Here is a 15417-nt window from a genome sequence, read left to right as displayed (position 1 = left end):
AAGTACGCGTTAGGCTCTGCGATCCCTTCGCTACAATCCTGCGTTAAAGTCGTGCGCGCATTTCAGAGAGTACTATAAGATAATTATCACAGTGTAGAACACTGCGGATAGCACAAGATTACAAGGAAGTCTCTGCTCAAACTTATCTCTGTGATCGATATAATAAAGTCTGTAGTCCTGTACATTCAAATTCCTCTATTTCTTGACATCGCAACATTTATTTATCAACTTCTACATGTTTTTGTAAAAGAAGATGAGAGACGACTTCTTCAAATTGTTATTTATTCAGAAACACGCTGTATTATTCGAAGTTCCGACGCACATCAATAACAGAGCAAAACATTCTAAATCATAAATGAAAAGAACGGAACTTATCATTGCTCGTCTGACGACGTGCATTAACATAAGCCCCGGTATTAAGGAGAAATTCAAAAGAAATAATGAAACGCCGGAGATCGACGACGAGCCGTGAGTTATTTCCGACAGAAAGGCCACGCATGTTTTCGTGAGAGGAAGAAGTAGACGTACGCGCGATATAGCGAGAAAGACGCGGAGCGAAGTGAACACGAAGCACGGTGGAGCACACAATTCCCGATCGACGGTACATATCGCGAGCATGGACTTCCAAAACGTGAATCCCCTGAACATTCGGCTGAACTTGGTCTCGGGCAATCTGCTACCGGTGATCAATGGCGACTCAACTTTTTCGTTCTTTTGGAAGGTACACAGCGTCTTCGTATGGTTAATGCAATTCGTTATAGCGATCGCGATGGTGCTCGGGTGCATTTACGTGCCAATTGAGAAAGCTTTGACAGACGGCATGATCTGTTTCGTAGTATTTATTGAAATGTTCTTCATGATCATGAGAATTCACGCTCGTAAGGATCTGATGTATCAATTAATTCAAAAGCTGAACGAGATTCTGTACGCCGCCGACGAAACCATGAAGAGCGTCTTGGCGACGACTTTGGAGCCGGTGAAGAATCCTCTTCACTTCTACTGGTCCGCCGGCGTGATATCGATAATAGGGTGGAACTGTATACCGTTGGTATTGGTATTTGAGAAGAATTTGTTTCTTTACCAGGATTACAGAATACCTGCTGCTTTCTCCGAGCAGCCATTCTCGCTCAAAGTCTTTCTGCTAGGAAGCTTGTTCATAACGATCAGCTCGATATACATGTTCCTGAAGAAGGTCGGCGTGGATGTATACATGGTACATCTGGTCTTGTTGATAACCGTGCAATACCGATACATTGCTCTGAAAATTGCGATGATATTTCAAGAAGAAAATGAAAGTGATGAATCTCAAAGGAAACATTCTCCTGGGCTGGCTCGAAGAAAAGAGAAGGAAATAAGAGCACTGTGTCGACATCACAATGATTTGGTATAGTGAGTATCTGAAAGTTCAGTCAAGTATAATCTTCTAGCAATCTCTGTGACTAAAAAGAACGTATTGATTAATTAATATGCCAAATTAGTGCTATATATTTATTTGAATTATATTTCATATTTTCATATTTGCTTTGTACAAAATTTATATTTAAATCTGTAATTTTTAATGCAAAGTAAATACGAATTTCATAATTTTTTATGAGTATTTTTACGCTTTCTTTCAGCATAACTTCATTGCTAAAAGAATTACTGTCTTTAAACTTTAGTTTAATATATATAAACAGCGTCTTTCGGTTCTGCTTTATTGGTATTATGCTAAGCAGCGTGAGTAATAATTTGTTATCTTTGATCTCTCTCTCTCTCTCCCTTTCTCTCTCTCTCTCTCTCTCTCTCTCTCTCTCTCTCTAATTATAACGAATATTTACTAATTATGATATATTACAAATATCATATTTAATACTATAAACATCTATACAAATATATCCTTTTTAATTATTGAATTATGGAGGTTGAAGATTCATTAAAGAGATACGATATATTAACTAATATATCTTTTTTAAAATTTTAGATAACATCATCGACGTTTTGGGAAGCAGTTTCTATTATCATGTACTCGTCAGGTGCGGTAGTGCAACTTTATATTTTATGCTCCTGTGTGCAACAATTATTGGATGCGGTAAATTTTATTATAATTTATTATTGTATTTTTAATTCATAATTTCTGTAAAATTAAAAAATTTTTAAATTACTATGAAATAACAATCAACTTTACTTTTTTTGACGTAAAATAAACTATTTTTTTTATTTCAACAAATTTAACTTAACACTGCAAAAAGATTATCAGAAAACTGGTCATTATTGCTTTCGTGAATTACGGACTATGTTTTATCTTATACGTAATAATAATTGTATGATTTTTTTATATATACTGCTCTATTGGAAAATGTAGAGTACGGAAATGACAGATAAGGCATTTAACGAAAATTGGTATGTGCTTCAACCATCGATAAAACGTATATTTATGATGATAATTATGGCTAATAATTTGGAATGTAAAATTGCAACGTTTGCAAACTTCAATCTCTCCTTGCCTTCATTTATGATGGTAAAATTTTATACACTTTGTATTTTTTACGTAACATTATATCATAATATTGAATCTAACATTCTTCAAATCCTTCTTTTCAGATTTTAAATCAATCTTACACAATCGCTCTTTTGTTTTTAAAAATGAAATAAAAAAATGACGAAGAAAACGTCTTGCTTACAGTAGTTATAATCTTTACTTCCAAACTGATAACAAAAATTAATAATTTTATGAGGGCAATTTATTTATTTAGTTTGATGAACTTGACTTGCTGTAACGACAAAAGTACCTGAAAATCATGACTTTGTACATATCGGTGATTATACAAAAATACCAGCAATTATAATACAATTTGTAACTTGATACAGCCATAGTAATAGCAATGTAATAAAGTAGCAACTATTCATGACAAAATGTCTGAAATTGATTACAGCATAAATAACTCCTACATAATTAATATCATTGATGCTATATTTGTTAGGGGAGAGAATCAATAATATACAGATACAGATATAATATTAATATCAATATTATTACTAGCAGTATTATTGATTGAAATTTTTTGCAATAAAAAGATAAATCAAAATAGCTGTAGTAAAAAATAAAAAATGCAAACATTTATGATAATAAATGCAAATGCTTAAATGTAATACAATTTGTATTTTTGTTTTACGACAAAATAATTTTAAACTTGTAATGTCAAATCTAAAACAAAAATATTTATTACATATATCTAAGTTAATTAAATATATTATTATTTTAGCATATTCACCGAAACCGATTTGTTGTTTAGTATATGGAGAAAACATGCTATACTTAAAATATCCGTTTACTGTTAATCCATGGATATTTGATCTTCGAAATAGTTCATAAAATAAATTTAACATTTCCAGCACTTAAAATTAGTTCATCAGATATATCGAATTTTCGATGATATACGGATAAGATACCATTGGGTACTGTGATATTTCTGGACTTTACAGCGCAGGAATGGTCAATAAGAAGCAATAAGATAATGACCGCTTTGTGGCCTAGTGCTAATTACAGAGAATTTCACGATTGCTTTCAGCTCTGTATTTAACAAAATAAATAAACCGCTTTAGGGAATCGTATCAATTATTTGTGAACTATTTTATTATCTACGGCAGTAATATAAGAGGAAGCTTTTCTAAATGACAATGCACCAAGTAGTTTGCGAAATTATAGATAATAATTACTTTAGAATATTCTTGGACATTCTTGCGATGAAAGATCGCTACTTCTCATCGCGTGACCATAATATATAGGTGCATGGAAGACAAAGAGAAGTGGAAATTCAAGGGGAAGAATAAATTGCTCAAATTGTGTACTTTCAATTCTGATAGAAATGTCATACATTGTTTTCTAGACACGGAAAAAGCATAAGTGAGCAAAGGTAAATGTAAAGACGTATTCTCTTTCCATCTCTCACATTAGCTGTTGATTTCATATAGTGTGTATGTGATCTTTCAATAACGTTTGCTAAGAGACAATAACTATAAAGAAACATTTTTTTCAAGCAAAACATTTTATTAAGTTAAGTATATCAAGATATCGTCGCTAATATTAAATTACTGACATAATTATGTACAACTTGTTAAAATTTTTAATTGTACATTTCATTTAAATAAAGTTTAAAAAAAATTTCTCAGTAATGTTTAAAGTTAAATACGTAATATAAATTAAATTGCAAATAAATAGAATCATCCCGTCAAACTTATTTGACTCTTCCGTTTTAAATATATTTTTTGTACCAGAACGATATACCACGAAACAGCCAACATCAAAGGTATGGATTTTCAAAATGTGAATCCTCTAAACGTACGGCTGAACATTGTGTCGGGTAATTTGTTACCCATGACCGCTGACAATTTGTCGTTTCCAATATTTTGGAAAATATATAGCATTCTCATATGGCTACTCGAAATAATCCATACGTGTGTGCTAATCCCCGGGTGTTTTGTCGTGCCGAAAGAGAAGGCTCTGAGAGACGGTCTGATCGGTCTTGTGGTTACCATGGAAGTGCTCGCTACAGTCTTACGTATTCACACCTGCAGAGGACTAGTGCGACAGTTAATTCAGAAAGTGAATGATATTCTGCGTGTGGAGGACGAGATGATGAGGAGTATAGTGACAGAGACCATAAAGTCGATGGAGATTCCTCTCAAGTTTTACTGGTCGGCCGGCGTGATATCCATAATACTGTGGAGTAGTCCACCGTTTATGCTAGTCTTTCAAAAAAATTCCTTTTTCTATATAGATTACACGGCGCCAGTTGTCTACACTAAAGAGCCAATCACGACCGGTATCTTTGTGTTGGGAAGCGTCATCGTCACGATGAGCAGCGTTTACATTTTTACCAAAAAAGTCGGCGTGGATAGCTATATAATAAATCTGATGTTGTTAATAACGGCACAATATAAATACATCGCATTAAAATTATCGATGATATTTCAAGATAAATTGCTTCACAGCAAATCTAATACAAAGAAATATCATCTCAATAGAGATTGTTATGCAGAAAAAGAAATAAAAGCTTTATGTCGGCATCATAATACTGTTATCCAGTATGTTTATTTTTTTAAATTTTCTTAAGATTTAAATCTGCTTATATTTATATGTTTGACTCGGTGCAAAATTAGCTTGAAATTTTGTTTAATATTTAATATTTGATCTAAAAATATATAATTGTTATTAAATAAAATAAATAGTAAAGTATAATTGATATCAAATTTTACACGCTAAATCTTTTAAAATAATTTGTTGCAATATGCAATATTTATTGAAAATTTTTATTATTATAATTATCCGCTAATACAATGATAATTCTTACTTTATCTTTTAATATGACATTTTATTATCATTATGTGATGTTTATTGTTTCAGAATAATGCTAATGTTAAGAAAACTATTGTCTTTAAATATCAGTTTAATATATGTAATCAGCGTCTTTCGATTCTGCTGCATTGCTATCATGTTGATAACTTCAGTGAGTAACATAAGTACGGTACATAAGTACAGTGAGTAACATAGTTGATAACTTCAATTATTCTAGAAAGATTTGTTAAATCTAAATAAAATATAACGTTATTATTGCTTTTTATCAATTTGTATTTTATAATTTTAACGAAACGTTTTTTGGGAAATTTTAGATGTCATCACAAATTTTATGGGACATATTCTCTCTTTTTACGTATGCATCCGGTGGAGTAGTGCAGCTCTACATAACATGTCATTGTATGCAACAGCTATTAGACGCGGTAGGCTTTGTTGCAATCCATATCTTTATATGTGCACATTGTAGACTAAAAAAGGATTAAACTGAGAAACGTTTGTGTAATTGATAAAAATATTATTATATATACACCTTATCTTCTTTCATTTCTAATTAAGAGTGTTGAAATAACGGAATATGCATTTCACGAAAGATGGTATCTATATGGAGAGAACATAAAACGTACATTTATGTTTATGATAATGGCTAATAATTTAGACATTAAACTGTCAACATTTGAAAAGTATAATCTATCTCTGTCTTCATTCATGACGGTGAGTTTGCCGTGTGTCGTAGACATATTTAGAAGTCTATTAATGCTTTGAGATATTTTAAAATGTAAATTAAAAATTTTCGAATAATATTTTAGATTTTAAATCAAGCGTATTCTATCGCGCTTTTGCTATTAAGAACTAAATAAAAGATGCGTTGTTGCAAAAAATTTATATGCAGTAAGTATATGTATCTTATTGTTAGTATATAAATAAAATATAAAGATTGATATAAGTTTACGAGCTTAACTTCTATTTTTCTAAAGTATGCAATTTTTGTTTTAGTAAAAATAATATTACAGTATGATATATTAAGTTCAGTAATTAAATAAAAATTTAAATAAACGGTAAGCAAACACTAGTACACAAAATGTAGGTTTCTGGCATTGTAATAGAGAACTGAGTAGAAATAAAAGTTTAAACTATTTATAACAATATGGAACGTGGAATTTACAACATTTTCATATTTCGCATTTTAGAGCCACAATTATTATATTTTTTTATTAATGCCATCTTTAAGAATAGAGAATTTTTTAATGCTTTTCTTTAATATTTAAGATTTTATCATTGAAAAATTATTGAACAGCGAATGGTAAATAAAATAACAACTTACTTATTAAGAATCAGCTTATGAGATTTAAAGATGGAATCGTGAAAGATTGAAGTACCTTGCCATGTCAGGCAATATCGCGTTGTGTGCATTTTTTTTTTTTTTTAGATTTTATGGCTTTAACAGGATCAATATTTTTACGCTAGATAATATACCATAAGATAATTGTCGCCACAGGGCATTGATAATTACAAGTGAGCTCACGTTCGCGTTTGCCCCGAATAGTGAAATTTATCAATTTTTTCTATAAATCACCATTTATTATCGCGACATTTTTTCATAAATTTTTTATATTCATACGAATGGAAGAGGACTCTCTAATTTATTAGCTACCGTAGTGAAGCGCTATGTCATTATCGATAATTCGTCCGTGCCAGTCTCCTGCTATAATCATAGGATAAGTTACGATAATTATAAGGAAAGAAACTTGTCCCCGCTTTAAATGCACCGTCGCGCGACGGTGAATAATATATGGACAAAAATGACAGAAATAACGTGGAGGGACTACTAAATTGTCCGAGGTTTATTAGTAAAACATCAATACCGCGATAATGTACTTCGAAAGCATAAGTTCCTTAAATATTTGGTTAAACCTGATCTCGGGCAATCTGTTACCGATGTCCGGCAATTCGTCATTTTCAATATTCTGGAAGATGTACAGTGCTTTCATGTGGTCGCTCTTATGGTTTTGCGCAAGCATGATAGTCTGTGGCTGCTTCTTGGTGCCGTTAGAGCAAGCGCTGGTCGAGGGGGTACTCACTCTGGTCGTCATGGCAGAGGCAGTCATTGTCGTCATGCGAATACACGGGCAGAGAACGCTGGTACGAAATCTGATAGAGAAAGTGAATGACATCCTTAACATCGAAGACAAGAGCATAAACAATATCGTAGTAACGAATGTAAACCCATTGAGGGCTCCATTCAAATTGTACTTAGTTCTCGGTACATTTTCTACCACCTTCTGGTGCTCCTTGACGCTCACGTTGGTATTCGAAAAGAGTGTTTTTCACTACACGGATTTGAAAACACCAGTTATTTTTTTCAAGCAGCCGTTCTCTGCCGGGTTTTTTCTATTGAGTACCACATTATCAGTGGTTGCCAATGTTTATGTTTTTCTAAAGAAGATCAGCGTGGATATCTATACGACACATTTGATATCATTGATAACGTCGCAATATCAATACATTGCTTCGAAGCTTGCATCAGTATTTCGAGACGGTTCTCAACAGGATGATAGCTTTCCAGAAAATAATTCCAGCGTAGATACCTCCGTAGAGAAGGAGATAAAAAACTTATGTTGGCAACACAACAATGTTGTATCGTAAGTGCACTATTTTAGAACTGTTAAGATAAGATTGCAAACTGCTCTTATAAGAAATTTTGATTTGCCATATACATGAAATATAGAGAATGCTATAACGATACATGTTGATACATTGATTTACATTTTCTATAATGTTACGGATACATTCTTTGTTTCAGCATAATGAAAATGTTGAAGAAACTGCTATCTGTAAATATCTTTTTGATATATGTGAATAGTGTTTTTCGATTCTGCTTCCTTGGAGTTATGTTAATGACTGTGAGTAATAATGATTTATGACATCAATCACTTTAGAAATACATTCGTATGATTAGTGAGACATAAGTAACAAGTAATGCTATTAAGTTATTTCAAATCACTATCAGTTTTAGTATAGCAGAAATGTTTATGAAATCTCAGATGTTTTCGTCAGGAGCTTTCCTAGCAGCAGGTATAGTAATAATGTACGGATCCGGCGCATTGGTTCAGTTTTACATATTGTGTTCTGCTTTCCAGAAATTATCAGAAACAGTGAGATTTATTATAACAGATATCGTTCGTCATTGTCATAATTAAAAGTTTATTAGTAATTTTTAAATTGTAGAAAAAAAATTTTAACAATTTGTACTTGCAATATCTTTATACAAATAATACAGCTATCAGTTTTTATGACCTGAATATTTGACTAACAATGTTAAAAAATATTTAATTTATATAATGAATAATATTTTATAATTATGTACAATTATAAACATAAAATTACAATTATATAAAATTAAAAACATAAAATTTTTTCAGTGAACAAATTTTATAATTAACTATGTATTTTTTGTTTGTGTCGAATTTAGAGTGTAGAAATAATAGATGAAGCATTTCACGAGGACTGGAATCGATTCAGTTTTTCCATAAAACGTACATTTCTGTTGGTGATAACAGCTAGTAATAATATCGTTATTAATCTTTCATTGTTTAAAAATTTCAACTTGTCTTTACCTTCATTCATGTCGGTAAGATATATGATTAGAATACATACTATGTAATCAATATAGTCCATTTTGTAAAATATTTTAAAAGTAAAAGACATAATTTTGTATAATTTTCAAATATTGTTCTAGATTATAAATAAAGCATATTCTATCGCCCTTCTGCTAGTAAAGGTGCAATAAGGAATGACGGAAGTAATATATTGCTATAAGATATGATTATTGTAAAATTATAAAGGTAGAAACTCTTTCTCTCTTGCTTTTATTATAATTTTTTATTAGAATTTGGTTTCATTAAAATGTATAGTATTAAATAAAAATTAATATATTTATTATTCATAAAAAAATTATTAAATTTGCATATTCTGAATTAGTTTTATAAAATTTAGTTATAAAGACAAAGATCGTTTATCATAGAATTTAGAAATAATAAAAATTTGTTTACTAATATGTGAGAAATATATTTACAATTTAATTTTTATGTAACATTTTATCCAGAAAAATTCAGTTTTTGTCCCAGATCTACTTTTTTCTATTTTTAACTGTAATGTTTACAAATTCGCGTATATACATTCTTTACTTTATAGAAATAAAATTACTTTTCTACAAAAATATAATTATTTCATAGAAAAATGTGATAATGAAAAAAAACACATATAATAATATATTTAAATGCAATATTTAATTTGTGTCTATAGCTAAGAGTAATATATGTATCAAATTAGACATAATGGGTTATCTTTATATTGTCACAATGTTAAAAATCTATTTTCTAATTTTTCTAAAAATCTTTTATTAAAACGAGTATTGAGGCCAAACCTGAAGTATCAGCTTGTAAGATGTTCAATTCGTGATAAACTTCTTTTAAAGTATTTTATAATAACATCTGGCAGATTAAGCCAGATTAATCTGTAAACTAGAGTCGACGAAGTTCGCGTTTAGATAGTATCAAGCCTCGACTTGCTACGTTTAGATAGGATCAAGTCTAGACTTGCTACAGTCAACGAAGTCTATAAGATAATCGTCCCTTCACAGGGTAACGACAATTAGAAGGAAACTTGTAGTCGCGTGCATCTTCACAATAAACGTAATGAAAAGATCGTACTGCAATAAATTGTCTCATATTATTGCGACGTTTATCCATGAATTTATATCCATATTCTTCATTTATGTGCAACAAAGACTCTAAGCCTCTATTCACGGGCCTCTATTATGGGCGATATTATTGATAGTCTTGGCTTGTATCAATGTGCTTAATTGCGATTGAAGGTAGCAGAATGTCTCTTGTCTTTGTATGATAACGTATAATATACTAATGGTATCCGGGCAAAAAAAAAATAGTAATTGAAGGGGAGTAATGAATAACTGTAGATCTACAGTCGACTGACAGCCTTCAAAACGGAATAGAAGAGCGACGTGTAGTCGGATCAGTCTGAATCGCGAAAAGAAGCGCGCGCGATGATAGAATTATAAAATAAAATAAACGGCTTCTAATATACAATTGTCTCTGTTATATATTAAACATATATAATAGCAGTGTCAATTGTAAGTAAACTATATTCAGATATCACAAAAATATCTGAAAAAAGTTTCGTTCCTCAACATTTGTCAAGAAGAAGCGTTACCGAGAATATGGATTTTCGAAGCGTGAATCCCCTGAACGTTCGCTTAAACGCACTCTCGGGCAACTTGCTGCCCTTGAGGCCGGGTGATTCGCGATTTCCGATCACGTGGAAGATATACAGCGTCTTGGTGTGGCTGATTGAGATAATCCAAACAATCGTGCTTATTCCCGGCTTAATTCTGGTGTCGCGGGAGAAGGCGCTGAAAGACGGTACAGTTGTCTGTGTGGTTACCGTAGAGGTGTTTTTTATGGCCGCGCGAATTCACTCACGCAAGCAGCTGGTGAATCAATTGATCCAGGAACTAAACGATATTCTACGCTTTGCGGACGAGACTATGAAGAGCGTTGTGACATCGACTCTGCAGCCTATGGAGAATCCGCTCAAGTTTTACTGGCTGTCCGGCTGGTTGGGCGTCTTCGTATGGGCCTGCTTACCGTTCCTGCTGGTCTTCAAGGAAGTTTCCTTCTTTTACGAGGACTACAGGACACCAGCGGTCTTCTCCAAGCAGCCCTTTTCGTTCGGTGTCTTCCTACTGGGCAGCGTCCTCGTACTGTTCGGTAACATATATATTTTTGTAAAGAAAGTCGGATTGGATGTTTATATGATACATCTTGTGCTACTGATAACGGCGCAGTATCGGTATATCGCCACAAAACTCGCGACAATATTTCGAGAAGGACATCCAAATGAGTTGGATGAGTTTCGCCAGAAACACTGCTCTGGAATAGATCGATGGGTGGAAAAAGAAATGATAGCATTATGTCGACATCACAACGCTGTTGTTCAGTAAGTAATCAGACAGATTTTGTCAAAAAATTTATTGCATGAAAGAAAATATATAATGTATATAATGTATAAAATATATAATGTATATAAGAATATATCGATAACGCGGCCAATTATTAAAGGAATTTTGAATCCAAAAATGACATGCAATTTTTTTCTCTTTTCTTATTTTAAAAGAAATTTAATTGCATTTTTATACTGTATATGCAGTTTTATTCAATTGTATTACTATTATTATTATTTGATCATATTTAATATAATAATTTAAAATTAAATACGACATTTAAAATGTAATAGTATTGAAATAATTTATATTATTTATAATAAATTAAAAACGTTTTTTTCATGGTCAAGTGCAAATTGAGCAATACAAAAAAAAATAAAAATGTTTACAATTATAGAATTATAGAATAATAGAATTTCTACATTTAGATCAAGTTTTAATAATAGAATATTTTATCATATTTTATGTGTATGGGAGCTTTGTTTTAGCTTATCGTCTATGTTAAAGAAATTACTATCTTTGAACTTCACTATGATCTATGTGAACAGCGTTTTACGATTTTGTTTTATCGGTGTTATGCTGAGTACAGTGAGTAACAAATGCTAACGTAAATTATTCTATTAATCCGACAATTGATATATATATACATCAGTGCATTATAAACAATTGTTATCGGTTGATATAAATAAATATATATGAATGATATTATACAAGCAATATGTTTTTAAATGTTTCCAGGTACCATCAACGACTATCCCAGAAGCTTTTTCGATCGTCATGTTCGCGTGTGGCTCAATAGTGCAATTTTACATGTTGTGTTCCAGCGTTCAACAATTAGTAGACGCGGCAAGTTATAATGTAGCATTTACAAAGCTTATCTTTCTCAGAGCAAATCGTCATTATTATATCTATATATTTTTGTGTGGTCAATTTAGAGTCAGCATATGACGAATAAAGCATTTCACGAAAAATGGTATCAGTTTGGACCATCTGTAAAACGTACCTTCATGTTAATGATATTAGGCAATAATTTAGAGTGCAAGCTCTCGACGTGCGACAAGTTTAATTTGTCTCTACCCTCATTCATGACGGTAAGAGTATTTTCTGCATTTCTACAAGCAATGACGTTATTGGAATTTTATGTCTGTTTCAAATTTTATCTGATGATCTTTTAGATCTTAAATCAATCATATTCGATTGCTCTTCTACTCCTACGAGTACATGAATAATTATGAAGAATACAAGAATGTAGATTATTAAAATACAAAATTTCTGAAATCTAATCATTACTTTCAAATTAATGGTAATAAGTTTTTGAATAATTTTGAATTAAATAATTGAATAGTTTTTTAATTAAAATTACTAATATTATGTTAGAAATATGTTTAAAATGCAATATTATTATGATGTAATTTCACAAAAATATAGCATTAGCAGATAATAAAAATGAAAATTAAAAATAATAATGCATCATAGATTAAATTTTTTAGCAATTCGTGAAATAAATTTATATAGCTATATACTTTTTTGTGTTTTAAGTTATTTATAATTAGTAGAAATATTTATATAGCGAATTTTTAATTTTTCACACATTTAACTTTTTTTTTTAGAAATCGTTCTTCTCATAAATTATCTGAGAGAGATATTGTATATGTATATATATGAATTTTTATTAAAAGACATATAATTATAATTTATTTACTTATTAGTTAGCAATATCTTGTGTGCAGCTGCAAGAATATTAAAGCATATTTATCAAATAATTAATTAAGAAACGATTTTACAAATTCACTCAACCACTGATCAGTCGTTATACGATGACCGAGAATTGAATTGGAAAGAACTAAGCGCGCTACAGCATTTTAGAGAACATACAAAACAGCACGTTTGCATAGCGCATAGCGATTTAACTTCTTACAGATTAATTCAGTCGCGTCGCTCACATGCAGTTTTCCATCGATGAGACGAGCATTATTTAGCACGATTCGGTCAAGTACTACGAATTTTGCAGCTCCGCGACTATTGACAGAGCGCCATAAAATAATCGCCGAAGAGGCATTTCGTTACAGGGCAATGGTAATTCTAAGAAAAGTCGTACCATGGAGACGACTAGCTTATAGTCAAACAAAAAAGCTAACTCTTTTCTTTTAATCGTCGTTTACCGCCACGGTTAATTTTATAAACTCCTTTAATTTTCCTACAATAATACAAATAAGTCTTTCTGTATTAATAGCCACTAAAAGATCCGCAACATTAATTGTTGTCTTCAGTATCCTTCCGGGCAATGATCACAGGACAGATATCGATAATTTTTGAAAATTTTAAATCCTGTATCAAACATAATTGTTCAAATTTTTGCTATTACATTAATTAAAAGACGCATTATTTTCATATATATATATATACATACTTTTTATCATAAAAATAAAATATTAAATTTAACACAAGCTTTTGTGTACGTGTGTATAATTGTATGGATGCTAACTTCTATTTTCTTAAAATATGTAATTTTTGTTCAATAAAAGTAATATTTCAGTGTACATTATGTTATACTTACAATTAGTTTAATAAAATTTTGATATGTACTGTAAGCAACTACAGATTAAAAGAAAATGTAAGGTTCGCTGTAATTAGATAATTAAGTAGAAAGTATAAATTCAAACTCTTTTTAAGAACAATTTAAAACGTGAAATGTACAATAGCATACATCTTTAAATTTAATATTTTACAACTGCCACCATATAGTTTTAATTAATGTTATCCAAAAGAGATGTTACAATGCCATTTTTAATATTTCTGAGAATTTATCATTGACAGAATAGTACACGTAATAGTAAGAATAATGAAAATTATAGTAGATAAAAGTAATAAAATAAATAACTTATATTAAGAATCAGCTTACAACATGTGAAGATGAAATCGTCAGATATTACGCCGACTGTTCGAAATATTTGACGCGTGTCAAGCAACATCACGTTTGTATACGTCTTCTAGACAATATACGTGAGTAAGGATTTCAACTTTCTTGACTAGACACTATAAGATAATTATCGCTTCGCAGCGCATTAATAATTAGTAAGCTCACATTGCAGTCGCATTCACACAGATATAATGAAATTTATTTCGTCTCTAAACCGTGATGTCGCGACATTTGTCGGTAAATTCCTTTGTGTTCGTATATATATATATTTTATCCACAGATGACATCTGTCTAATTTGTCAACTAATTTTCAGCTCAGTAATAACAGAGTAGTCTACTCTGTTATTATTGATAATACATCTGCGATGCACTCACGCAGTGTAGGATACGTTTGGATTAATTACAACGAACGAAATATGTGTTCACTTTACTCTGCCACATGACGGTGAATAATATATGGATAAAAGGCACAAGTATGAAGGGATATTAAATTGTTTGAACTTCAGTAGCAACTTTCAAATATCGACAGAAATTTATTCTTCTGGACGAACAGAGTACATCAATAGAAATATGAAACAGAGGTAAGGTACATACACTAGGAATTGTATATATTTCTCTAACATAATATAATTTCTGAAGATAAATCATTTATAAAGACAAACGAGTATATTATATGAACGATTGTAAATACTGTCTTTTCACATTTTGGAAAACATTAATCTGGAAATGAAAAAATATTGCTAATTAAATTTAATTAAGTCAATTTGACAATTTAAAAAACTGAAATAATATATCATTATAAGTCTTAATGCAGCCACAATTAGTGAATTTTAATACCTGAATACGATAAAAGTACATAAATACTCAGAAATATAATGGATAAGTAAAAACCTTGACTGTCTTTTATTTTACAGAACAATTTCTACTCGTTACAAATTGCAATACCGAAATAATGAACTTCCAAAACATGAATCCCTTAAACGTTTGGTTAAACCTACTTTCGGGCAATCTGTTACCTATGACCAGCAATTCGTCATTTTCAATATTCTGGAAAATGTACAGTGTTTTCGTGTGGTCGCTCGAATTGGTTTACGTGGTCACATTAATCCCTGCCTGCTTCTTAGTACCGATAGAGAAAGCATT

At 31.0% G+C, this 15417-nt stretch overlaps 3 protein-coding genes across 4 annotated transcripts in view; all 3 read left to right on the top strand.

The window, feature by feature from the left end:
* The first annotated feature begins 12 nt into the window (after positions 1 to 12).
* Positions 13 to 3570, top strand: LOC105450501 (odorant receptor 49a-like). 2 transcript variants are annotated; one of them, XM_011690354.1, is made up of 5 exons: positions 15 to 1389; positions 1617 to 1716; positions 1961 to 2068; positions 2342 to 2497; positions 2581 to 2893. In XM_011690354.1, the coding sequence occupies exons 1-5, from the start codon at positions 617 to 619 to the stop codon at positions 2629 to 2631; spliced, it is 1188 nt and encodes a 395-aa protein (XP_011688656.1). In that variant the 5' UTR covers positions 15 to 616; the 3' UTR covers positions 2632 to 2893. The 2 variants fall into 2 exon arrangements, with proteins under 2 accessions (XP_011688657.1, XP_011688656.1); XM_011690355.1 differs by lacking the exons at positions 2342 to 2497; positions 2581 to 2893 and adding an exon at positions 3373 to 3570 and having other exon boundaries at positions 13 to 1389.
* A 943-nt stretch (positions 3571 to 4513) lies between these two features.
* Positions 4514 to 8420, top strand: LOC105450606. Its single transcript, XM_011690539.1, has 4 exons — positions 4514 to 5064; positions 7219 to 7974; positions 8136 to 8235; positions 8343 to 8420. The coding sequence occupies exons 1-4, from the start codon at positions 4514 to 4516 to the stop codon at positions 8346 to 8348; spliced, it is 1413 nt and encodes a 470-aa protein (XP_011688841.1). The 3' UTR covers positions 8349 to 8420.
* Positions 8421 to 10571: 2151 nt separating this feature from the next.
* LOC105450605 overlaps positions 10572 to 15417 on the top strand; it is an 8108-nt gene continuing 3262 nt past the window's right edge. Inside the window, exons 1-4 of the mRNA XM_011690538.1 lie at positions 10572 to 11350; positions 11843 to 11942; positions 12093 to 12200; positions 12290 to 12445. Of these exons, the coding sequence (XP_011688840.1) occupies positions 10572 to 11350; positions 11843 to 11942; positions 12093 to 12200; positions 12290 to 12445 (1143 nt within the window). The remainder of the gene's footprint in view (positions 11351 to 11842; positions 11943 to 12092; positions 12201 to 12289; positions 12446 to 15417) is intronic.

This window comes from Wasmannia auropunctata, unplaced genomic scaffold (assembly GCF_000956235.1).
Source record: "Wasmannia auropunctata unplaced genomic scaffold, wasmannia.A_1.0 LD336060.1, whole genome shotgun sequence".
In the NCBI taxonomy this organism is placed as follows: Eukaryota; Metazoa; Arthropoda; class Insecta; order Hymenoptera; family Formicidae; genus Wasmannia; species Wasmannia auropunctata.
The sequence above is the reverse complement of the archived record's forward strand: the minus strand, read 5'-3'. Positions and strand labels throughout refer to the sequence as shown.